This window comes from Melospiza melodia, chromosome 5, assembly GCF_035770615.1.
Source record: "Melospiza melodia melodia isolate bMelMel2 chromosome 5, bMelMel2.pri, whole genome shotgun sequence".
NCBI lineage: Eukaryota > Metazoa > Chordata > Aves > Passeriformes > Passerellidae > Melospiza > Melospiza melodia.
In genome coordinates, this window is record NC_086198.1 from 15,298,434 (window position 1) to 15,324,086 (window position 25,653).

Here is a 25,653-nt window from a genome sequence, read left to right on the forward strand (position 1 = left end):
TGATTCTTTAGACACAGATAAGCATAATCCGTGAACAAACGCGGCAAGAAGCTGCAGGTGCCTCACCAGTGCTGTTAGTAGGATTGAAGAACTGACTGGTGCACGTACCTTTATCTCTGAGTGCAAGCCAACACACTGATTAGGCAAAACCTGGTGTAATTTTTAATGTCATGGTATAACAGAAAGGCATTTCTGAAGAATACAGGAAACAATGGAATAAATTTGCCTCCAAAATATAAAAGAAAGCCCATATTATTTCTCAAACCTCGAAGCATTTGTATGATCAGCTGAAAATACTGAAGGATCATACTATTTCAATGAAAGAAAATGTATTACCTCCTTTAAACATCTGAACCTTAATCTTTCATGGTAATATTCTTCTTCCTAAAGCGTCAATAGAAGTGGCATCTGCATCGCTAGTTTGTAGGGATGTCCTCAGCTGGTGGAGGGCAGATGGAGAACTAAAGTCCTGGCAATGTAGAATGTTCACCTCTGGAAGTAACACTGTACTTGATATATTTGTTTAATGTTTTTCCATAGCTTGCTTGTCTCCTATAGCTATCTGGGTACTCATACTGCTGAAGTGTTCTGCCACAGAAATGTGATTTCATCAGTGAAATATTATTTGTGCCACTTCATTTGTACAAGGCCAGATAATTACTTACAGAAACTGTCAAGCAATTCATACTGTAAAGGTGACCTTTTTCTCTTGTCCATATAAAGGTTATGGATGTGAGAATTGCAATTACTTTTTAGATGATATGGAGAAGCTTTATTCTGCAGAATACATTCAGAGAACAGTAGCTCTCTAGTTGAAATGATGATTTCTCTATTACCAGATTACTAATGTTTATGCTAATATTCTACTAACGCTGCTCTGGAGAGCCACCTTTCCCAGCATGCAAGTGTCTATCTGACAGAGAATACATAATTTATTATGCCACCTGTCTGTTGGAGATTTATCAAACTACCTGAGAAGTAATTCATATTTATGATGATTTGGGGATTTTCACAAGGCACCAAATTAGAGTTCATCCAGCATGCAAGTGTGCCTCATTAATTTCTCTGAGATTTCTCACGTAAGGAAAAGTTAAAAGTTCTAAACCATTACATTTTTTATGATACTCTTTTTTGCATATAATGAACGCTGCCATATATTCCCCATAGCCTCTGTTCTCCAGTATCACAGCACAGCTTTTCCTATTACAGTGTAGATGTATTTGAAACATTGTTTACAATTTTTTTACAATTACAGTTTAATTTTTTTCCATAAATTAAGCGTTCCTGATTCTTCTGTTTCTAAGTTTCCACGGTTACATCATCTGTGTTTAAATTGTTTCTCCCTTCTCCTCTTTCATTTTCAGCCTTGCTCCGTGGGTACCAGTTGTGGGTCTGGAAATTCATGCACAGATCAGTTCCAACTCAAAACTCTTCTCTGGTTCCCAAGTCCAGTTTGCAGCACCTCCCAACTCCTTGGTGTCTTTCTTTGATGCCTCTTTACCAGGAACTTTACCAGTAAGTTAAGCTGCAATTTCATTTATGTCAGGATTAATGTCAGACAACTTTGTGTTTGCTTCTAGTATTTTATTCTTTCCAGGATTTGACTAAAGTCATATATATGGCTTCTTTTCCTTACTGTTCTGATTTCTGTTTGTTTCATAACATGAGATGCCTAGAATTGTTTCTTTTCAATTCCCTCACTCCATAGTTATTGCCTCAGACACTTTATATCCCCTCAAAGGAGAAAAATCAGGAGTGTCTCTTCAGCATAGTGAATGGGTTGTGGTATTTCTTTGAGGCCAGAGTGGGTGTGTTTGCTTAGTATGCCACACAGGAAATTCCTTAAATATGAGAGATGCCTAAAGCCCAGTGAGAGAAGAACATCTTAGATTTCTGAGTGGCCATTTGATGTTGTTTTGCCATATGTTTGTTTATGTAGCTGTCATTTGCCATTTGGAATGCCTCACTGAGGAGTTTCTTTGCTTCCTGAGTAGAAAGTCTCCAATTTAGGAAAGTGTCCACCATTCCTATTTCCAGAACAAAGTAATTATTAAAAAAAAAAGTAATGTATGTGAGACATTAGGGATTAATAGGTCAGAATAACTAGCTAGCACATAGCAATAAGGTTTATTAGTGAAAACTTAATAAGTGTTTGAATTCACAGCTTAATTATAACTGTGATGGCTATGACAGTACTGCTGTGGAATTCTCTGAGTATCTAACAAGTTTAATTTAAAAATAAAAGTTAAAAAATTATAACATAAGCTCTTACAATACAGTGAAAATAAATATTTAATAGACTTAGCATTGCCACATACAACAGCTCTGCAGAGACTAAGATGGGGTCTAATTATATAAAGTAGAAACATTTCACTGACTATATTCATTAAAGTGCAGATTTGAATTCCAGTTATAGAAATGTATTTTTAAATCTAGTTGAAATTTTTCATCACCATAAAACAGCCTCAGATAACCTAAAATTGAGAACTAATTTGTGGCTGGATTTCTAGGGTCTTGATATATGTCACGATCCTTAAAAGGAGAAATTATGTTGTTATTATTTTATTTTTATTTCTGCATTTGCAAAGATATTGAAAATTAAGGAAGTGAAGTTTAGATACTGATAAAATTGGGACTTTCCTCTGGTTGCAGTGGCAATTCAGAGCTGAGTTTCAGATCTGACTATATGGAGATAATGGGAATCTTATGCAATAATTTGGTTTTAGAAGAGTCTAGCTAGACTTAAAGACAGAAAATTAGTTCCTTTCATTGGGGGCAGGGCTAGGTTAGTCAGAAAATCCAAAAGAGTTCAAGATTCTGGTTTTGGACCTTTTTATTTAACCTTCTGTTAATGCACAGAAATTCTTTTAGATTGTCTAATGCTTATCTTCAGTCAAGTAGAAAAGCTGTTCTTGAGTGAACAAAAATTAATATTTATGAGGAGGTTAATTTTTCTCTATGTTGCTGTTTATTAAGGGTTCAGTGTATGTGTGTGTGTCTTTTTTCTTTATTAATGAGGCTTTAAAATGAGGCTTGATACGACCTTTGTAAGAAGACCCCAGTACATGTGGGCTTTGGTATGGAAAATAGCTGCACCTGAGAAGAAAAAATCCAGAGAGGTTAGGTTAATTTTAAAGTAGTGATGCTATGTTAGGTTCTACTAGCTGCTTTTATCTATACAAAGAGAAGAAAGATTTTTTCTTACTGTAGTACTGGTGAAAACAGAGTTGAAAGTGGATGTTACAAAATACATGTTCCTGCACGTTAGAATGTGGTGCAAAATCCAGTCAGGAGTCATAGCTCCATTTTCCCATTGTACCTGCTGCTGCTGAGTCCAGCATTTGCTCTGGAATCAGATGGGCTTGTTTTCTCTGTGTAAATTTGTACATGGCAATAGTATCTGCAGCCGAATTGAATTTTGGTAAACTTTGAAAGATGGAAGGTCATTTTTGAAAATTCAGAGTATTTGTAGAATAAAAACAAACCAACAAAAGCCAATTTAATAAATGTTAGGTTATTGACTAATAAGACTACTTAGAACATAGATATTCGGCCTTTCATTTGGACTGCATTTTGTTGAAAAATTAAAAAAAAAAGCAAAGTTTTTATATACAGTAGTTGACCTGAGTCTAGAATGGAGTGACTGTTGTTTTAACCTGAGAACTATAGGGACAGTTTTCAGTGTCACAAGGATTTAAATTTACTGTGTGACAATGAGATGGCTGTGACTGAGAGCTGTCCTAGCATTTGCTTCTTCACAGTGGGACCAGAAGTGATGGTGCTGAAGGGAGCTTTCCAGGTTGCTGTGCATTTCTGGGTCACAGTAAGTGTTGGTATGAGCTTTTGCTGTGCTCTACACAGGAGATGTGAAACTACAAGAATGTGTTTAGTCCTCCTTCTGCTTTCCTTTTTATATTTGCTTCCTGTAAGGTTAATACAGCTTATTTTATCCTTCTGCTGCAGCTAGGCCTTGGGAGGGTCATCACAGTGGAAGTGGCATGGCCATTTCACTGTGTTGTTCTCATAAAGTGCCTCTGAGAGACAGCTACAGGCATGAGGAGCTATGGAGGTGCCCTCCTATTTGGCATGAGACAGAAAAAAATGATTACAGAATCATAGAATCATGGGTTTGAGTGCCAGGGACCTTACAGGTCACCTGGTTCCAGCCCCCTGCCATGGGCAGGGACCCCTTCCATTAGACCAGGCTGCTCAGAGCTCCATCCAGCCTGGCCTTGAATACTTCCAGGGATGGGGCAGCCACAGCTTCTCTGGGCAGCCTGTACCTGTGCCTCAACACCACAGTAAGGAATTTCTTTGTAACATCTAACCTAAACCTGCCCTGTGTCAATTTAAAACCATGTCCTGTGATCACAAGCCTTTGTAAAATGTCCTTCTGGCTCTCTTGTAGGCCCTTTTTAGGTACTTGAAAGTGCTGTAAGGTCTCTCTGGAGTTTTCTCAATGCTGAACAGCCCCAACTCTCTCAGCCTGTCATCATAGGAAGGGTGTTCCAGCCCTCTGGTCATCTTCATGGCCCTCCTCAGATCCTCTCCAGTAGGTGCATGTACCTCTTCTGTTGGGGATCCCAGAGCAGGATGCGGCACTCCAGGTGGGGACTCACAACAGTGAGTAGAGGGGCAGAATCCTCTCCTTGCCCTGCTGCCCACACTGCTTTGGATGCAGCCCAGGGCATGGTTTGCTTTCTGGACTACAGGTGTGCTTTGCTGGCTCATGCTGAGCATTTCCTCAACCTGGGAAAGTCCCTGGGGCTGCTCTCAGTCCATTCTCTGCCCAGCCTGTCTTGGTGCTTCGGATTGCCCGATCCAGATGCAGGATTTTGCACTTGACTGTGTTGAACTTCATGAGGTTTGCACAGATCTCTCTGGATGGCACCCCTGCCCTGCAGCTTGTTGGCCACACCACACAGCTTGTTGTCATCTGTGAACTTGCTGAGAATGACCTGATCCCCCAGTCCCTGTCACTGACATTGAACAGCTCTGGTCCCACTGAGACCACATAACACCACTTGTCACTGGTCTCCACTTGGACATTGAACAGCTGACCACAGCTCTTTTAGTGCCACCACACAGCCAATTCCTTGTCCACTGACAGTTTGGGACTACATTTGTCGCCATACATTTCATTTCATTTCATTTCATTTCATGAAATTTGCCAAAGCCTGGGTTTTTTACCTTGGGAATGGACATGGCAATGCTCTTGGCTTGGTATCTTTAGAAGACCCATTCTATACATGGTAGCAGATAGTGCATTACACCTGCAAACTGGATAAATTTCTTCTGAGGATCCATAAAGGTGGTTGCCCTCCCAATCTGGTTTAGGATCTGAAAATTCTGAGAGGTTTTAGAAAGGTTTTTAAAGCTAAAACTGGGCTCACAGAAAAAGAATCCATGATTATCTATTTTTGTGATGGAGGTGTCTGACTAAAAGTTAATTATAGCTCAGCCACAGAAATCAGATAGTAGATCTAGCAGCTAAAGGCTGAAACCTTTTTGTCAGTGCTTAGTCTTTGTCACACATTTTCGGTTTGTCTCTGGCATGACTGAAGTGAAACCATGATCCTATTGTAGGCAATCCTTTGTAGGTAAGTATATAAGGAAATAATCTAGGATTTACATATCCAAAGTTTAAATTAATAAGATTTGAATTAATATTAGCCCTACAGTCCTAAATATTTTGATTTTTTTTTTAATATCTTCTCATGCATTTGAATTTCATTCTCCTCTTAGTGTGAACAGCATCTGTTTTATCTTTTTATTTTTACAAGAGACTTTTCAGAAACACTTGGGGCAAGCAGATCACTCCTTCTCAAGGAAGAGAGCAGTGCTAGAGCAGCACTCAGCCCTTGTTCCCTCTGGCACCCTCAGCGCCGAGCCCGGGCTCTCCCGCAGGCGGCAGCTCCAGCGCGGCGCTGCAGAGCCCCTGGGAGCACCTGGATCCAGCAGTGCTGGGCTGCTCAGGGGCTGCCCAGGCATGTGGCAGGGCTAATACCCAGTCTGGCATTACAGAGGGTGCTTCCATCTGTTCTTGGCAGTGGCAGGTACCCAGTGTTTTCCCAGATGTTTTGGGTTTACCAGACTTAAATAACATCTAGAATTCATCAGAGTATACAGGATTTATCTGATGCATTTGCTTTCAAAGGCTCTGAGAGGTTTGTGTGAGATTTTGGTGGATCTGTCTCTCAGCTAGTCATACTGGAACAGAAACAGCATTTGAGACCAGAGTTTATGCTTTACAGCTTGAAACTAGGTTTTTTTTTGTATCCTGTGCCTGTTAAATCTGATGATTGCAACAGCTGCTTTACCAACTTGTGATTTCAGTTTTGTTTTGACATTCCTGCTGGCATGCAATGTGAATTTACTCCCTTCTTGTACTACTTTGTTTTGAAAAAAAGCCTGCTTCTTAGCTTGACTTTTGATAACTACAGTGTTAATTGTGTGCACTTTTCATGGGGAATTAACAATCTTCTGATCTTTGTATGATTGTTTTTTTAGCTTTCATTACATACATCTTCTTTTCTTTGAAACTATATGATGGCTAGGTTTTTGTATCCATGAGCTCTCCTCTAAAAATAAATTAGTGGCAATGCCTGATGGAAAAAGTGAGTTCATGCTTGTTTTAAGCCATTTACCTATGTCTAGGTCCATTTAAACTCTTCATTACTTATTTCACTAAAACTGTAGTAATTGTACTTAGGAGAAAAAAGAGGACTTTAATAGAATTTGATGGTACCTTTCTGTTGCAGTCCTTTCTTTCCTGATAATATTTGGGTTTTTAACATGCATTGTATGGTCAGTGCTTGGGAGTCTCTTGCTCACACAGTCCCAGCTTGCTGGGCTTGCAGTCCAGAAAGCTTCTATAAAGAAAATACCAAATAATTTAGAAAAAGTACTATAGGAGTGAATTAGGCTTTTAAACCATTGCTCTCTGAGGATGCTTTTGTGGTTCATAGACCCTTAAATGTCCAAGTTCATGCTGAATTAAAGCCTGCCTACCAAATTTCAAACCATTAATCAGTCCAAAGCTGTTGTACTGGTCAGAAGAAGCCTTTCAAAGATGATTAGATGCTGACTTCAGGTGACTCAGGACTGGGTTATGGTGCAGGTTGGTTCTCATTCTGTTTCTTGGTGCTCCATAGGATCATTCACAGCCTCTGGGTTACCTCTGGTACCAAACTCCTTCACTGGGGTCTGAGAAATGTTGTGTTTCCTCCATTACTGCAGCTGCTGAGCTCAACTTTATATCATACTTGGGGTATTTTTTCCTGGAGACTCTGTGCTCTTGTGTATTGAAGTATTTTGTGACATTTGTTGTTCCTCTCTCAAGCTTTGAAGATGTCTCTTGTAACATTTTCTCTCACTTTTTGCTGTGTCTCATATATTTGTGATGATTTCTAACCCTCATTCTGGGTGTTTTAATCTTTTTGTCAAAGCTAACAATTCAGGTTGGGCTGTCTCCTTAGCACCTCAGTAAGTGTTGAACTCTCTGTTTGTTCTTGTTGGCTTTACTGTTCATCCTTAACAGGTCCCTGTGGCTGATGCAAACTTGCCTGTTAGAATAGCACCGAGTTGATACAACATCTTGTTATCCCCTATTTCAGTAGATCCTTCAGTGCATCAATGATGTTGCCTGTGTATTTTCTCTTACCTCCTTTTCTGTATTTTCTTTTTAATCTCTTTACCTTTTGTTTTACATGAGTTTTTTTCTACTTCTGAGTGGAGGAGCAGGAGTTGGCAGTATCTTGTTTCCTTTCTTTCACACAGTCCTATTACTGCAGTTATTCTGCCATCTTGGACTCTTCTGAACAGCACAACTGCACGATGTATCAGTGTGCCCCTTTCTGAATTCATTTGGAAATTGCTGCTGAGATGCACATAAGCTTTTTGCAGTAGCTTTTCTCAGTGGGTGGGAATTTCTTTAAATTGGACCTGAGAGGGGATTTGTTGTTGCAAATTTCTATTACCTCTGTTATCAGTCACTATAGGTGTTCTGGCATCCTTAATTTTTTGATTTGATTTTGTTTCCTCACAGTATGTAGACAGTCTGGTTCCAGGAGGAGATCCAAGGTGGTATGTTGTATATATGTGTATGTTGGCAGTGCTCTCTTAAGCGAAAATTTCATGGTTCTACCAATTTCTTAGCATTTTAACTTTGCAAACTGACCTCTTGCTACTTCATTCTTGTTCTTAACAATTGTCTCGTTGAAGAGTTTTTCATTAAAATGTGTTTAGGGAAGCATTGTCTGACAGTAATGACAGATAATTGTAGACTGGGTCTTTGTTATCTTAGGGTTAGCTGTCTGGTGAGTAATGTTGCATAACTGTCAGGTTTTTCTATTTTGTTGGAAACTTATCTTGGCGCAATTAGGCTGTAATCAATTCCTGGGGTAAAATTAATTTCTTTGTGTTCTCTCTGATTATCTGTCACCTTGCCACCTTAAATATAACTGTATTTGATTTTGAGAGGATTATGTAAACTTCTGCAAGTGATTTCTATTAGTTACATATGCAGATTTTGCCAGAAGGATATTGTTTTCTATTTTTCAAGAAATGCTTGTTTTACTGCCAAGTTCAGCCAGATTTTACTCCAAAAAATTTTAGAGGGTTTTTACTCCAAAAACCCTTATAGAGGGTTGTTATGACTATATTAGCAAGGATATGAAGAAATTATTGATTTAGTCTCCCCACTTATCTCAGCTTTTTTTGGGCTGCTGCTCTTCAGATACTTGTGACACTTTATACTCATTTTGGGATGTTTGATGAAATAAGGAGAAGATGGGGGAGTCATGGGAGAGAGAGTTTTGGGGTCACTGCTTAAGTAAAACAAACTAGGGATATTATTTAAAGGAAATTAGTCTGTTGGTTCTGCTATTGCTGAACAAGTTTGTTAAAAGCAGATAATTTCTGTTTGCTCTCTTACAATTTCTCTCAAATAATTTCTTAATAGTTCTTTGCAAGATTTGTTGCATTATGTCACCTATTGTTTTCCCCAATTAGTACAGTCTTTTATCTATGTGTAAAAGACCACTTCTGGTTTACTCCTAATTTGTATATTGTGCTCACTTAAGGGATCTGGGACAGCCTGCAGGGAAAGATGGCTGAGAACAAATAAGCATGTTTTGGGAGATAACTGTTGGGGAAAAAAGGAATGAGGGAGTCGGGGCAAAGGGCTGAGAGTTTAGTGTGTGTTTGGTGTGGGCTCTCAGAAACACAAAAATTGCAAGGAGCACAGGGCAGATAGCCAAGACTTTGAAATAATAGAAAATGACAGTAAATGGGGATCAAAGGTCTGAATTTGTTACAACTCAGAAAACCACAGAGCTGGCTCTCACCAAGCCTACGAGCAAAGGAACATCTGCAAGGAAAAACAGGGTAGGAGTTGGTTTACAGACTATTTTGTCCTAAATGCTCTGAGTGTCTTCATTTAGGAAATTAAACAATCTATGTTCGTAGCTACTGCAGGAACTACACAATCTATGTTGTGTTGAAGAAGGCAGATGGTATTCATATTCAAAAGCCTTTTTTTCGGGGGAACTCAGTGTAGGAAGAAGGGTCTGAGATGGTTCTCCTTAAACATCTTGTTGCCTTTGGATTTGATCGTAGCCTGTAATTTAAGTTTTAGCCATCGCACTGGGCAGTGTCTCCTACCTCCAGCAGCAGTGAGATGTTATCACTGGATCTTCCTGCATGAAATGTGCCCTGAATCACATAGTATTAGCAGTGACTTAAATTCCAGCTGGCATTAGAGAGGGAGCATCCTTATGACAGGTCAAAAAATGCCATGTGGCAGATGCAGAAGACTAATGTCAACAAGGAGAGCATGGATGTTAGAGAGGTCCTGGACTTCTTTATGGGAACACCACATAAGCACAGCTTGTGGTTATGAGTTTCATGAGCCACTGTATCACCATTGCATTGTCCTGTCTTCTCTGTGGGTTGTCCTGCTTGGAACTGATCTTGCATGGTAGAATTTTATTTGCTTTTAGATGCTGCTGATGGGATCAAAGATATGATCTGGATTGGTTATTTCCCAGAAAACGAATTTATTCTATTGAGACCACTGAACACTTTGCCTGCACAGTGGTCTGAATGGATTTTTCCTTCTGTGTTTCTTCTAGCAACTCCTGTTGGGCTGAGAAACCTTCAATTCTGTCATTATTGAAATGTCTTTGTACCTGGTGTAACATTCCATGTTTCTTGCTCCCAGGGGTCAGCATTTCTCCCTACTGCTGCTGAATTTTTCTGGTCATCACTGACACTGGAAGATGCTTTCTCCATCCTAAGCCTTGTGAGAAAAGCTCTTCAGCTTTGAGCAAGTGTGCTCTCTTACTCTGCTGAGTACACCTGAAGCAGTATGTTTGGAAGCTGGCTGCTTGTTGATGGCAGAACTGCCTAGTTTTTTATATATGACTGGAATCATTGTATGCTGCATCACCACAAACCAGCTTTGCCACTAGACAAGGTTAGCAATAATATGTTTTGTCTAGCAATGTATGGATTTGGTGCCAGACTGTGGAAAGGTAATTTTGCAAAGTGCATTAGGTATGTTTAATGCCCCTCATAGCCTTTGCTGTTGCAGCTTCTGAGTTGCCATTTTGTTCTCTTTAGCTGGAATCTCTTTTGATAATGCTAAGATCTCAATTTAAAATGTCTGGTGCTTCTTCCCCTTCTGTCTTGCTCCTTTCCTTAGAGATAAGAACATAATGCTCATACTGGGGCAGCAAACATGCTGTGAAGTAGATGCTGGAGTAAGTGCAGAGGACACTAAACTGAAGTTTTTAAAATTTTCCCTGAAATTTGAGACCTCAGGTTTTGGTTTGTGTGTTCTTTGAACGCCTAAGAAATTACAGGGCTTAAGTTGGCTTGTTTTTTAAATTTTACTGCATCCTTCAAGGGATGGAGTCTAATTGTAACCCATTGAAATAAATTTGGGAAATGGTAAGCTCTTGAATTATTGTATCTCCATTCTGTACATGCATAGCTCCAGTTGGTCCCTGCTCTGTGTGTGGGAGGATACCAAGGCAGAATGCTGCAAAGCAGTAAGTACTCATCTACAGTGTCAGACTGAACAGCCTCAATTACACTGGGACTAAGTACATACTAGGGTATTCTATTTTGAAGTTTAACTCATGATTGCACTTCAAAGAACCATATATTGCAGCAATTTGGTACTTTTAACACAGCTAGAATAGTAAGACTGGGTATATCCATTAGTAGAAGCAAATAAAAATCAGAGTGAGATGAAATAGGAGTACTTGAAAATGTGATTAGATATATCTGTTGAGGTTTCTAAAGATTAGTGTCTGGTCTACAGAGAGCTGGCTGAGTACATTGTACTACTTCCTTCTTTCAGATATTATTTTGAATGAAAAGGAGCTAAAATTAAATATTTCTTAGATCAACAGTCCTGTAGTTAATCTGGTTAATGCTGATTTTTTCATGATTGTAAGGAGGACTGAAGGTCTTAAGATAGCTAGTGAATATTAAATCTACTTTATTAAAATGTGTGACCTAGAATCAAAAACTTCACAAATTTCTGGGGAATTATTTTGATTTTATTGTTTTTAGTACAAGGAATCTTTTCTTCTGTAAGACAGAATTCCTGGGTGCAAATGTTATTGCAGACATGATTGGCTTTTTGTAAGAGGTAGCAAAAATAAACTTTTTCCAGGAGAGTTTTTTAGATATTTCTTCTTTTTTCCCCAATTATCCTATACAATACTCATTAGCAAAACAAGAAGCTGCATACCTACCCTCATTAAAATCTAAACATGGTAATTTACTAAATATAGAAATATATATCTTTATGTAAAAGGGTGCCAACTTTCTTTAATATATTAATATAAGGACTAAACCTGATGTTAAAGAAAAAGCTGTTAGAAAATTGCTTTTGGTGGGAATTTGTGCCATCAAAGGTATTGTGTATAGTTTTGAATAGCTATTGAATATTGTATTTAAAACCAAGGTCTTGACCAAACTGAACTTGCAAATAAAGATAAATTCTTAAAAGGAGTCTTTCCACTTGTGGTCTAGTGTAAAGAATAGACAAGTAGCAGAAAGAGATCTTGGTTGGACTGTTCTTTCATTCCTTTAGTGCTCAGTTACCATGGTGCTGTAGCAGGAGACCAGAGCTACAGGGGAAGTGGTGCTGGTGTTGTGACGCCATTGTTTAGGTTTTTCACGAGTTTCCAATACAAACAATTTACATTTCCTTTTGTAATAGCTCTGTAGGATTTTTTTCAAATACTAGGAGGGATGCTTCCCATGTAGAAGAATATATTGAAGAAGTCTTTATAGACTATTGTGTTTTGTCCATAGCTACTGCAGGAACTACACAGCTTGCTTTCAAGGCCAGCAGTTTGCTAACACAGCAGACAGGCAGCTTGTCAGTTCAAGCCAGTAATTTAAATCTTTGGTGCTAGTCAAAGCTGTCAACTTAATAACAGCTTACTGCATAAACAAGCTGGAGGGCTTACTTTAGGTCATTAGTATGGGAAGTTTCACGTACTGAATTGATGTTTATCACTGCAGATTATTTGAAAAGCAAGGCTTGTTTGAAGGAAAGGTAGTAGTGCTTTGTGTTTACAGCTGTGGTCATGGCAGTGGGTAGTAAAAGTCACTTCAGATATGAAGTAGTATTAGAGAAGTTTTGATTTTTGAAGAAGAGGAGGGTCATCTGGTTGGGTTTGGGTTGTGTTTTTAAAGGCACACAGGGCGGAGGGAGCAGATTGGCATGTTAGTCATCTTGATGTGCCATAGCATGAAAGATCTGCTTTGCAAGGCCTTCTCTCACCACTGAGATGGGTGAAGGAAGTTCATGGCAAGTTGAGTGAGTAATGGAGCATATACAGTGATTTGGCTACCATGATCCAGTACACTGGGGACTCATACACATCAGAGTCATCTGAATTCTTGGTAATACTACATAAAAAATAATCAGTACTTCATGGTTTTATGCCACTTTTTCCCCAGAGCCACCAAAATGTTTCATCAGCAGTAGAGCAAAAGATCTCTCTGGTTTAAGTAGTGTATATATGGGGATTATTTTTTTTACCTCAAAACAGTTATCCCTTAGGGCAATGAGTAAGATACACACTCTCCTGTTTGAAGTAAAAAGTGAAGAGCAGTGAAGTGCTATGAAGCTTTCAGTGGTTGTGACTTGGGAGTTGGGTTTTGTCTTGTTCACTGATTGCAGTCAGTCACAACCCCTGCACTGTCAGGAATTGTAGCAAGATACTGGCTCACTGCTTTGGAGCTGTGGTGTTTTGAGTCTGCCAGTCCTTATGGAGGCTTAATGGGTTTCTGGTGGCCAGTTTTATTACAGGACTGACTGGCAAAAGTCCTCACTAATTTGTAAAGCTGAACAGGATTGTGCCATAAGGTTTTAGTGAGAGGAAATTTGCCTGTATATTTAGAAATACGAAGATATTTTAAACATTGAACAGTTTGACTACAACTGTTACAGCATTCCTTAAACAGTAAAAAAAAGCATCTATACTGTCTAGAAGTATTAATTATTGAAAACAGGAGCATCTACTATATAATGAACTGCAGTTATGCTGCTAAAATAAATTCATATTTTGTAGTTATCAATTTTCTTTAGATTAGATTCAGGACTAATTGCATGCATTTTGCTGTGGATTGATATTTCAAAGGGAGATTGTTCTTCCTTTTTTCTTGTCTGGAATTTGCTTTATGTATCTCTTAAATTTTTTAATAAGTAAAATATGCCTGAACAGATGATGTGTTCTAGTTAGCCATATATAGCTACACTAAAGATCTGAAAGTTCCCTTGTTAAATGTCTTAAATATTTAATTTCTTTTCTGTATAAGCAATTTTAAAGTTTTTGTTACATGAAGAGTTGCCTATATCCTCTCTTACTATTTTGATTTTTAAAAACTAAATAAATAAAATATAGAGATTCATTTTCTGACTGAAGATGTGGGATGATGGGAAATGTACAGCTGCTTAATATGTTTTCAGAAATCAGGCTGCAGAATAAAAAAAGTAAATACTGTCAGAAACATGGAAGAAAACATTATTTAAGCCTTTTATGTTCTGGTCAATGCAGATGAAGTCATGTACATTCTTTTACATAATGTGCTCCTTTAATGGTCCTGCTGGAAATAGACTTCTTGGCAGCTGTACAGTGCAGAACAAGATGGATAAAGTTCTGTTCCTGTTTCAAAATGCTGTAAGTGTGAGCATGTCAGAATTGTAGTAAGACAAATTCAGTCTTTTTTCCTTTTCAGTTCCATCCATTTAATGTTAGTTAAACGATCTGTTAAATTAATAAGGGCACATCTGAAAAAAAACATCATTTGTCAGTAGTTTTTGGAGTGAAATCCTCTGGATCCTGACCCTGCTGAGGAGATGGAAGGGTGTAGTGCTGAGAACGATGAGTCCATGGTGAAAAACTGCATTTAACTCCTTTATTTCTTTGTGAAGACCTTGTTGGAATTCTGCAAAACCTTAATCACATAGGTTTCTTAGGTGCTGGAAACATGTATACTTGTAGCCATGGGATCAATTGTTGTCTTTTGGGTTCTGTTTTAGCAAAGTAAGTGTGCATCATTTCATCCTGCTTAAGCAAAGCATTAACATCTATGGTATGTGATACTCATAAATTCACTGTGGTTCTGTGGTTACAGGTGTTCTGAAGTGTTCTACTGTAACAGCACTGCAGCCCCTAATGCAAATCCTGTGTTTCAAATTCCCAGTGTGAGCTGACAGCTGGTTACAAGTCAGTTATTGTGGGCTGTGATTTGTCTCCTGTATCCTCAAAAGATTCAAAAGCACTGAGTGTTTGCAAAAGTAGCGAGCCAGAGCAGTGCACACCTCCATATGTGGTATGACAAAGTGACTGAATGGCTTGTATTTTCATGGTAAGGCCTTGCAGATTTATAGCTGCCGCAGCTTTAATGATGAATAAGAGCTACCCACACAAAGAAAGAGATCTAATGATGACTGAAGGCAAGTGAAATTGAATATATGCTCCTTATACGGCAGTGTGTGGGAGACACATTTGTAACATACTGAGTATGTGAGCAAAACCATGTGTCATGTTTCCTTAGGTTCTCAACAGGAGATGTGTAGAAGCAGCAGTGATGACAGGCCTGGCTCTCAACTGCAGCATAAACAAGAAGTCCTTGTTTGACAGAAAACACTACTTCTATGCAGATCTGCCTGTAAGTATGCAGTGTGGCTGGTCCCTCCTGGGCTCTGGGAAGGACAAGTCTGCAGTATGGATGGCTGTAGGGGAGGAGTGCAGAGATGCTGCTTCTGTTTTCACTCAGTGCTCTGCTCACCCCAGCAGGATGCTGCACTGTGCCCTGATGGAACAGGCAGCTGTACCCTTGTGCTCACTGATTGAATATGATTGCTCTGATTGCTGACTCCTTGCTTAGCTGCACAATTCCAGTAGCCTAATGTAATTGGATTGGGAGCTGGAGCTGCTTTGTCCCTTAAGTTGTCCGTTCCTGGTGTTTTGTGCTAATTGTCTGTAGGGTAAAAGCAATCTGATAAAAGTCCTTCATTTAAAGTGAATGTATAAATAACACAGGCTCCAGTGGAATAAACACAGTAGGGTCTTTTTTGTGTGTGCTTAGGGACCTAAAAATATTTAATTTCCCTTCAAAACTTTCTCAGTCATGGTTCCAATAAATGAAAAAAACAAAACAACTGAGGAATAGAGTCTTTGCAGTGTGGTTTGTTGGTAGATTCCATATGTGTACAAGGTGCCACTGGAAGTCAGATGTATTTTGCTGCATTTGATGTGGAAATACTGAAATAGTTTAAGAACCTGACTTCTGTCCTTGCAACAGTATGCATCAGTGTTTGAGCCTTTTTTTCTCTCTAATGATATCAAACCTTTCTAATCTTTAACTTATTTTTGTGTGAGCTTATTGGTACTGAATGTTAAGTTTAACATTAATCTGTCGAAGGGAGGAAGCTATTTTTAGTTTCTTTGGTTTTGGGGTGAAGATCTGATGACATGAAAATAAAAATATGTGTGTTTATTTTATTTGGGAAAGATCAGGCATGTAAGCTTATCCTCTCTTTAGATGAGGAGTCTCAGACATCCAGAGAAGCAGAGTGGAAGACCTCTCAGATCCCAGACAAATCTGTAGAGGTGCTGTATTAACCAAATTACTTGCTTTCCCACCCTTGTTCAAGTATTGAAAATATTTTGAAGTTGCACAAAACATTTTCAAATACAATTGCTTCCTACCTTAGAAAGAGAATTATATTATAGTTGTCCACTGGAGACCTGGATCTCAGAACGGATTTCTGTTTTATTTTTTTCTAGGTTGTGAACTTGTGGCTCTTCTGTGAAGTTGCTATAATTTTGATTTGGTTTCTGGGGATAACTTTGCAAATATTTGTAAGCCATTAAGAGGCCCTTTTATTGGGAGCTGTGCAGTGACCTGCTGGGAATGTGAAAAGCAAACTTAGCAGTTTGAATTGCCAGTACTTTTTTTAAACATGTAGAACTATCTGAAAGCCCACTTCAAGACCTGAAGGGGAAAAAGGTGAAATAGCAGGAAATAAATATGACTTTTGAAATTCCTTTACACATCATGAAGGAACATCAAAAAATCACAGACAAATTGTTTGCAATTTACTTTTAGTGCTTACTCTGTTAAACTGAGATTACTCTCATATTCTTGTGGTGTCTGCTGATAGCAGATTTATGGATGAATGCTGTCCTGGGAAAGAATGCATGTCCATGTGTCCAAGAGAACAGTTGAGGTGGAAGAAACTGTAGGACTCTGCAGACATGAATTACAGGATCCTCTGGTTACATAAGCATGGAGATTTGGTCAGGGACATGCTGACATGTTTTATTAGTTGGAAACATGTAATTCTGGCTTTTAACTGACTGACTTCTGCAGTTTAAGCACTGACAATAAACTGCCTGACCTACATTTCATAGTGAACAGTCTAGTCAAGAACCCTGTAATAAGATGCACATTTTAGGCTAATGAGCTGAATAGAACAGATAAATCCAGCTCTTAGGGTCATTTGACAATGGGATTATTGTTACTCCTGAAAACAGGCTTTGGATGGGAAATGGGATTCATATTATTTATTGTCACTCAATATTTCAGGTTGTAAAAAAACTATTTTAATGAGAACTTCTAGGAGATAAGAAAAGCCTGTGATTACCATAGGCTGCAGAGAGTCAATTATTTCTTTTTCTTACAGTGATTATTTCTAGTAGGTCATGCACTTCACTGCATATATAAATTGGAAGGTTGACAAGGCCAGACCAGTGTTCTCCATTCCAGTGCCCTGGAATTCACCATCTCTAGATTTTGGAGTGAGCTCGTCATCCCTGCAAAATATGCAAATACTCTTCCCAAATAATTTGTGTCTGGCAGACTGTTTTTTTCATTTTCACCACTAGTGCCATAGGCAGGTAAGGAAGGAGGAAGCAAAGGGGACCCCATCTGAGCTGTCATTGACTCACTTCCCTATTTTTACATCATTGCAGTTATTCCAATACCTTGTCACTGGCAGCCACTGTTTTGGCCAGCAGTTCCCCCTTTGAGTGGCGTCCCAAGCATGAGGTGGCATTTATCAGCTGTGTGTCCTGTGTGGGGTTGCATTGTCTTATTTTTAAATTGCTACATTAATGAAGTAGAGCTTTCTCAGTTTGGAACAGACAAAGGGGGTAGGCAGCCTGTTGGGAGGATGAGTGATGGCCCCAGCTTGGGGATGGAAGTACAGTAACTGGCTTCAAACAACATGTAACATGATTGTGGGACCACAGGCATGGAACAATCTCCTCCAGTCCATTTCCTGCCCCAGGGCAGCATCAGAGAAGTTTGTCATCCTTGGCAAGAGATTGTGCAGTTGATTATTGATTATTTCAGCATTAGTATGGTGCTGTATATTTGTCTGTTATTGAGGAGTCCTCATATTTTTTCCAGCCTTCCAGCTTCTTACCGTTATGTTGAATTCTAGACTCATCTTCTAGCTTGCTTCCTTTCCATTTAAGCAAAGTTACTTTTGAATTTACATGTGCATTTATTCTCTCTTATATAGGTCACTCTGAAAGATGTTGCATTTTCAGTTTTGTTCTTAGTCAATTATATTTGCACTTGGTCTGCTTTCTGAAAAGTGAATGTTTCAGTTGTGTATAAAACTAATTTTGTTGACAGGCTGGCTATCAAATCACTCAGCAAAGAGTTCCTATTGCAGTGAATGGAAGTTTGTCATACAGTCTCTGCATAGACAACAAGATGAGCCAGATGGTGACCAAAACTGTGAGGATTAAACAAATTCAGTTGGAGCAAGACAGTGGAAAAAGTCTCCATGATGATACAAGAAGCCAAACCCTTGTGGACTTGAATAGGGCTGGTAGGCTTGGATTATTTTCCTGTTTTTCTCCTCCTTTTGGGTTGAGTCTTTAAAGGTAAATAGATGACAGGAAACAGGCAAAAAATAAAAACAGCTTTGTGGCTCTCTCCTTGAAAAAATAATTCATGAAAATGACTGTTACACTGGAAACAGATGAATGCCTGATTTTTTAATGGCCAGTAAACCTTTCCCATTTGCTGTTGGTTGATGGCAATTGACAGTAGCAAGTTAGAAATCTCTTAGCTCCAGTTTGCTCAAAATTGTGTCAGTCACATAGAGCCACTCAGCTATTTAAGCTCTGCACTGTATGTGTTGTTAAAAAAAGTTAAATATTACAGATACAGCAAATCAAGTTTCTGCATAGAAAGAGCAGCTGTTGGAATCTGTTGGTGCATGAGTCAGACATTTCTCTTAATTATTAGCTTTGGAGAAATGTAGATTTTCTCTTTTAACTTGGAAATTGTAAATTGAGTGATCCAAAGGAGTGCACAACATGGGCAGCAACCTTGCTGGCCTGGCCTTACAGAGACAAAGTGCTCTGGTGTCCATTGGAGCTGAGGGCTGTGGCTGCTCAGGTTCCTTGAAAGCTGGGTCCTGAAACTAAGAACTAGACTACATCTGTTCACAGTTCTGCCTGCTCCAGAATTAGTTTAAGATAAATAAACTTGCATCTGGAACCCAATTGGCTTTAAATGAGAGTCCTTCTAGAGGAATGGGTCCTTCTGATGTGCATGTCATCAGAGGGTGGGGGGTTGTCTGCAGTTGTCAGTTACTTTAAAAAAATAGCAGGAAAAGTTTTTCTAGCAATCTGCAGCTAGGCCCATTGTGACAGTTACTAAATAATACATGAGAGTTTATGTGGTTTTTATATTTTTTTAAAAAGAAGTCCAAGTTCTTTCATGTGTTAGCCAGTTGCACTCTCATATGCTAAGATCAAAAGCTATTGTTGAAGATCTCCTGTCTCTTTTCCTGGTAGGAGTTGGTCTCATGGAGGTTGTCATGGAGCCTGATATGTCCTGTGGGGAAGAAGCAGCTGCAGCAGTCAGAGAGCTTCAGCTCATTCTGCAAACACTTGGGAGCAGCCAGGCAGTCATGGCAGGTACTGAGGGCAGAATGTTCCCTTGTCACCAGTAATTCTCTGCATTTGCAGGACTTTTGCAGCTTCCAGTTACTTTGCTCTATGGTTGCTTATAATGCCTGGCCCTTTCTAGGTGCTGTTTTACAATCCTCAGTCTGTCCTAATGTCTGCCATGCTTATAGGCCTGCCTTTGTCGACAGAGCTTTGCCGTGCTAGATGTTATGTTTCCTCACACAGTAATTTTACAGGATGAAGCTAGGCAGGAAGAAACATCCCCAAGGTTCTTGTGGTGCTTCTCTCCATCTCTCTGTCTTGCTTGCCACAGCACTGCAGCACAGAAGATCTGTAGCAAGGATTAATTGTAGGGTATGGAAGGGACAAAGGGACACAGTAGTGGGAGCATGGATCAGGTGTCAGGTCTCAGCTAGTCATAAAATTGATGTGGGCAGTAAACTTATGCTGGTGTCATGGATGAGATGAAGTAAACAACAGCATGTACAGAAATGGGCGCTGGGGTTAATTTTAGCCAGAATTACCTATATTTCTGAGACCACTTCCTCTTGCAGGAAACATTGCTTCTGGCACCAGCTCTTTCTGTAATTTTAAGGCCCCAATTTTCACAACAGGTGATGTGCAGAAGCATAGCCTGCATTCAGCCCTCCTCAGTGGTGATTCTGTCTCATTAATTGTGAGATTCAGATCATGCCACTTTTCCTCAGTCTTAATGTTAACAAAATCTACAACTAGCACATGGTTACAGGTAGCATACAGCAGACATCTGCTTAAGAATTTAAAGGCATTCATCCTCTTCACACACATCCACAATTAGCTGCTGCTTATTAGTGTTCAGAGTGTAAGCTATATTTTTGCCTATGACAGTTGGCCTCACTGTCTGGCAACAAATTCAGTCCATTATGCAAGTGGATATCTCCTGGAAAACGGAGTCAGAGTGGTCTATGCATCACACAATAAACGGGATCCAATAAATGTTGGCTACTGATTCAACTTTAATTTAATGTAGCGGGAAATAATAATAGCTAGGCATTATCTTTTTCTCTGAATCTCTTCTCACACAAGCGTCCCACATGTCATATAAGGCACAGTTGTCAGTATTAAGCAGCCAGTTTGGATGCTTCTTCAAGGGCCTTTGTGGACCAACATATATACAATCATTTTTCACTACTGAATTTGGCCCTAAGATTGCCATTGGAATTGCATTGTGGTGTCTTTTATTGCAGGGAGATTTCTGACTTTATATGAGAATCCCAGTATTGGAAATATTTTTCTTCCAGGAAAGGTAGCTATAAAAGTATGTGGATTTTTTTCTTTCTTTCTAAGTGAAGGTTTTAGGGGCTTTTGCATGTACAGTGAAGATATGTGCTCAGTTTTATCAGATGTTATTTCATTAACAACAAACAGATGAAATGATGCTCTCATTGTAAAGTGAAAGAAAAGTAAGCTGGGCTTAAAGAAAAAAGGCCTTTTCTTGGGTTTTTTGTTTGTTTGTTTGTTTGTGGGGGTTTTTTGTTTGCTTGTTTTTGTTGTTTTTTTTCTTTTAGGAACTTTTGCAGCCTGGGCCTTTTGCTCATGCCTGATTAAATTCATTGTCTGGTCACACTGACACCTACATCCAAGTAGAAACAGGTCGCGTCTCAAATGACGCAAGGGCAGGACAAGGCTCTTCCTCGTTTGGAACAAGTACAAGTTTCACCCCAAAGAGGGAGCACATGCAAAACACTTCCCTTGAAAGAGATGTTGGGTCATTCCAGCATCTCTGTCTCATTTGCATGTCTGGCAAGGCTCTGTGAAGACAGAGGAAATTAGTGTGCTGTCATCCAGCCTGTTTTTACAAATTGTACCAAGGCCTCGTCAGTCAATTTAAATCTATTGACCAGAAGGGATTCTGAAGCAGTAGCATCTTCACAGTTTTAACTCTGAGCCATTTTGCATTCTCATTTATAATTCTACAATATTATAATGTATCCCATCAGTAGGCATTTGTTTCTTTTTATCTGTATGTAAAATTAAAAAATGAATTTAAAAAAAACACAAGAAAAGGCTACAGGTGTTCAGTGGGTAATATGGGGAAAAGAATGTTTCTTAAGATTCCAGGATGTAATACAACCTCTCCTCTTTGTGTATTCCCAGAAGTTGATAACTGTGGCAAGGCTTTTCTTCTCAGAAGAGATATCTTTATAAGGACAATACTTAGAAAGACACAATTATTATTTCCTTGTGGTTAAGTTACTAAAAATTTTTAAGGACATTGATCCATTTTGGACTGAGAGTGCATTATGCTTTTATATAAAACTTTGTACAGTATTTGGCAACCAGGGATATTTTGGGGGGTAAGATTGCAATTTCCTGAAGGCGAGGAAGAAAATTACCAAAAAATCCACTGCTGCTCACATTTTGTCCTTGAGCTGTAAATTTCCAAGAACACCTTAGTAAATCTGTTCAACATAACCTTAAGTTCTTGTGTTCCATGCTAGGGTAGTATATATCCATCAAATTGTAATTCCAAAAGGTATTTTGTGCTGCTTTGAGAGGAATGGAAGCTCACAATCCCCTGCTTTGCTTGTCTATTTCTGCCCTCTATTTAAGATCTGTGAATCAGAAGCTCTTTTCACTGTATGGCTTAGAGGATCTGTGCTGCACTGCATCGTGCAGTTTTCTGAGAGGAATTATGCGCAATGATTTAAAACTATTTTGAATGATTCAAGGCAGTCCCTTGAGATGGAATCACATACAGAAGGCTATGATTAAGTGGTTGTTACTCCTTTCTGAACATAGAGAAGTCTGCTATTAAGGCTTTGCACATAACATGCAGTTTATTAATGCATGCCAAGGTTTTTAGCTCTAGTGTACAGGCAGATTGTTCTGTTAATAAAATTTCCTTTTGCAGAGGGTCAGCTGAGAGTGGATGCCAATGTTTCTGTGCATCACCCTGGAGAGCCTTATGGAGTGAGGACTGAAGTGAAGAATATCAATAGTATACGATTTCTGGCAAAAGCAATAGGTAAATGATGGTTGCTTCATTGCAAAAGCATTGTACGCATTTTATGGGGTCTGACATGAAATATGTCAGGCTCCTGAGTGCAGTAATTGGCCTTAAATGCCCTGACAGACTTAACTGGGTGTCTCCTCCATGTGCCCTGCCTGTGGGTACAGGAGTCCCATTTAGGCTCAGGCTGGAGTCTTCAGACTTTGCCTAAATGGCTGTGTCACAGGTGTGCCAGTTTTCAGTCATGGCTCCTGAAGAACCTTGGACCTGTTCTGTAGTCTTGTTCCTAGAACTTAGCTCCTTCTGCTTCTCCCTGAGCTCCCTGAATGGGCCCTGGACTCAGCTGATCCCCTCACTCCACTGGCACTGTCAGAGGACTCTGCTGGTGGCACCTGCCCTGCTCACACTGTTCAGACTCGTGGGACTGCATCAGACCATGAGGGCATGGCCTGGCCTCTGGCCACCCTTCACTCCTGGCTTATCCCTCTTTATGGAGCAGCCCCACTCTTGCTGCTCCCTGACAGAGTTAATCTTAGTATGGGATACTCTGGGAAGAGCAGGAGTGTTAGTCTGCAGGGTTTTTGCTGTAAAACCTCTGCCTGCAAGAACAAAGCAGGTGGTTCAGTGCCTAGCATGGACTAAAATACGGTAGCAGTGGTTTTCTGTCCTCCAGTGGAGATGATTGCTTTCCACTGAGTATGGTGTGTGATGTCTGCAAAGTTCAGATGCAGCTTGGGTATCAGGAGAAAAAAGCTGATTGTTACTTCTCCAAAAGAAAACTGAACTGGGTGACTGCAACGTCACCAGGAATATGGGATTGGACTGCAGTGCCTGGGAGAAAATGGTTTCCATTTAAAGGAAATGAAAGCAGATGAGGAAAACACACAGAGAAAGAAGCAGTGCTGGAGAGAGAGACAGTGACTGATAATTCTGCCCATAACTACTGCTGTTGATTTCATTAAGGTTAAAACAACGAAGTCTTCCGTTATGGCATAGCAGTGAAAAATGAAATAGTGGAGTGCACTAAAGCTAATAGTGTAGTCTAACAAGCTTACTCTTTTTTCTTTTATTACTGTCAGACTATGAAATACAGAGGCAAATTGAAGAACTTGAAAATGGAGGGACAATTTTGAATGAAACGAGAGCCTTTGATTCCAAGCTTGGGTGAGTTTTTATTTTGGGAGGAACATAAGAATAGCTGCTTTTGAGTGCCCACATATACCTAGTGACATGATCAGGAGCTGTAATATAGTGTTGCTCAACTTGTGTCTTCTGAAGTTAATGTTCACGAGTATAGTCTCCTCTTAGGGAGTAATTTAAGGCTGAGGCTTTTTCACAACAGATTGTGTCCTGCATCAAGCAGTGTCTGTGAAAATGACTGCTCTCTTACATGCACTTATTTTTTGAAGTGGTTTTAAGAGGCTCTCCTAATCTTCATGAGGCAAAGGTTTTGGGTTGTGGTTTTGCCATAAAACTAACTCTGTGGTGTATCTCTTACCACATCTTGTTTTGTTTTTATTTTAGGTGCACAGTACCAATGAGAGACAAAGAAGGAAAACAGGATTATAGGTATTTTTTTAATAGACCTAACATTAGACAAACTAAAAATTTATTAAATTTCTGAAGTGTAGCCAATGTAATAAGGATGTCAGGTTAGTCAGTACAGTGAGTATGTGTTGGAAGTTTGCCTTCCATTGGAAGGGGCAGAGACCTATCAAAATCAGTGCTAGTCTGAGCAGTTCAGATCTGGATTTGTGTCTCATTTCTGGTAAAACCCCTGGACCTTTCCCAAAGACTAGGCTGGAAGTACTTCAGCTCAAAGTGGGAAAGTTGAAGGTTTACTGTATGGCCAGTATAAGTGTATTCTTAAGAATGCCTGACATAAAACATCAGAATTTCTGAGTTGAGCATTGCACCTGCTTTAAGTAAATACAGAGGGAAGCAGTTTTCAGCTTCAGCCCTGCCTCTCCATGCTTAGATTCTGTGATCACAGATCACAAACAGTGTTTGAAAATCCTAGCTGCTATTGAAAGGTGTCAGCATTTCATAGGCAGCTTTCTACCTTGAAGTTCTTTGTAGACCTAATGAAGGTGCTACCTTGCTAAGTACTTAGCCTTTCACAAGTGTGAGATGACAAACACTGAACCATAAAGTCACCATTGAAGGATTAACTGTGAGGCTGAGGGGACAAGGCATGAGTCCTGTTTGCAGAGCAATGCTGCTGGGAACTGAGGCAACACTGTAAGGCAGCAGCACAGCTGCTGGGGGCCATCATAGTGCCAGTCCTCCAAGTAGTTCCCTAGCTTTGCATCCTTGGGAGAGATTCCTGTTAATCCCAGAGTTCACCTTCCAGCAGGAGAACTTCCAGAGCCTCTTAGCTTTGTCAGCTCTGTGTTCCTGTCACATCTTTTAGTCTACCACTGATCTTGCTACAGCACAGCAACAATTATGAAAACATAAAACATCCCACAAACTTTGAATTTAAATCTGCTTTTTAGATTGTCTTTTTGTAGAAATGCAGCAGTGATAATTTCGTGAATTCTCTTTTATGGTAGGGGCAGGCATGAGGCTTATTCAAAAAGACTAATTTGGAAAAATGCAAAAGAAAATTCATTAAAACCTAGACAAAACTGATAAGTCTAAGATATTTTAAAAAATGACCATAAAGATTATTACTAGTACTAATTATTAACAGTATTGAGCTGTAAACTATGTTTTTTAGGATTTTTTGTAACTTAGTGCTGCACATTATACATTAATCTTAAAATCTGTGTTTAGGCAGATTTTAAATAGAAGTCATTATAGCTCAATGCCCTTTATTCTAGTGGTTTCAAACCCCTCATTTGATCATGTAAGAGTGAAGTTTCTGCTTCAATCGCAGTTATTTGAGTCATTTGAATTGGCCTTCTCTTTAAGGGAGCCTTTTGTTCTGTGATAGCACCCTGCTGAGCACAGTAACTTTGCTTTTAGCACAGCATGAGATTTCATCAAGATTTTTGAAGTTTGGCTGGAAAAGGTTACAACCTGCCCAGATCACTCCTGGCAGTTGGCTGTCAATCCAAGTTCTTCCCTGCCAGCCCACTCCCGTTTTTACCCAGGTCTGTAATTCGTGCTTGATGCCAAAAAGAGTGGGCTGTTTCCATATATTTTACTGGTGCTGTTGGAACTCTTTATTGTTATTTTTGGTGC

General features: G+C 39.4%; 1 protein-coding gene and 1 long non-coding RNA gene across 2 annotated transcripts in view; both read left to right on the forward strand.

Moving 5' to 3' along the window:
- The window catches only part of GATB (glutamyl-tRNA amidotransferase subunit B), a 49,875-nt gene that overhangs the window by 8,650 nt on the left and 15,572 nt on the right, over nucleotides 1–25,653 (forward strand). Inside the window, exons 4-10 of the mRNA XM_063157975.1 lie at nucleotides 1,365–1,515; nucleotides 15,091–15,204; nucleotides 18,184–18,382; nucleotides 19,359–19,481; nucleotides 22,366–22,479; nucleotides 23,544–23,628; nucleotides 23,989–24,033. Coding sequence (XP_063014045.1) covers nucleotides 1,365–1,515; nucleotides 15,091–15,204; nucleotides 18,184–18,382; nucleotides 19,359–19,481; nucleotides 22,366–22,479; nucleotides 23,544–23,628; nucleotides 23,989–24,033 — 831 coding nt within the window. The remainder of the gene's footprint in view (nucleotides 1–1,364; nucleotides 1,516–15,090; nucleotides 15,205–18,183; nucleotides 18,383–19,358; nucleotides 19,482–22,365; nucleotides 22,480–23,543; nucleotides 23,629–23,988; nucleotides 24,034–25,653) is intronic.
- On the forward strand, nucleotides 1,540–15,077 carry LOC134418280 (uncharacterized). The gene is made up of 4 exons (XR_010027752.1): nucleotides 1,540–3,823; nucleotides 4,409–5,600; nucleotides 8,048–8,085; nucleotides 10,223–15,077. It is a non-coding gene; the product is annotated as an uncharacterized LOC134418280 (long non-coding RNA).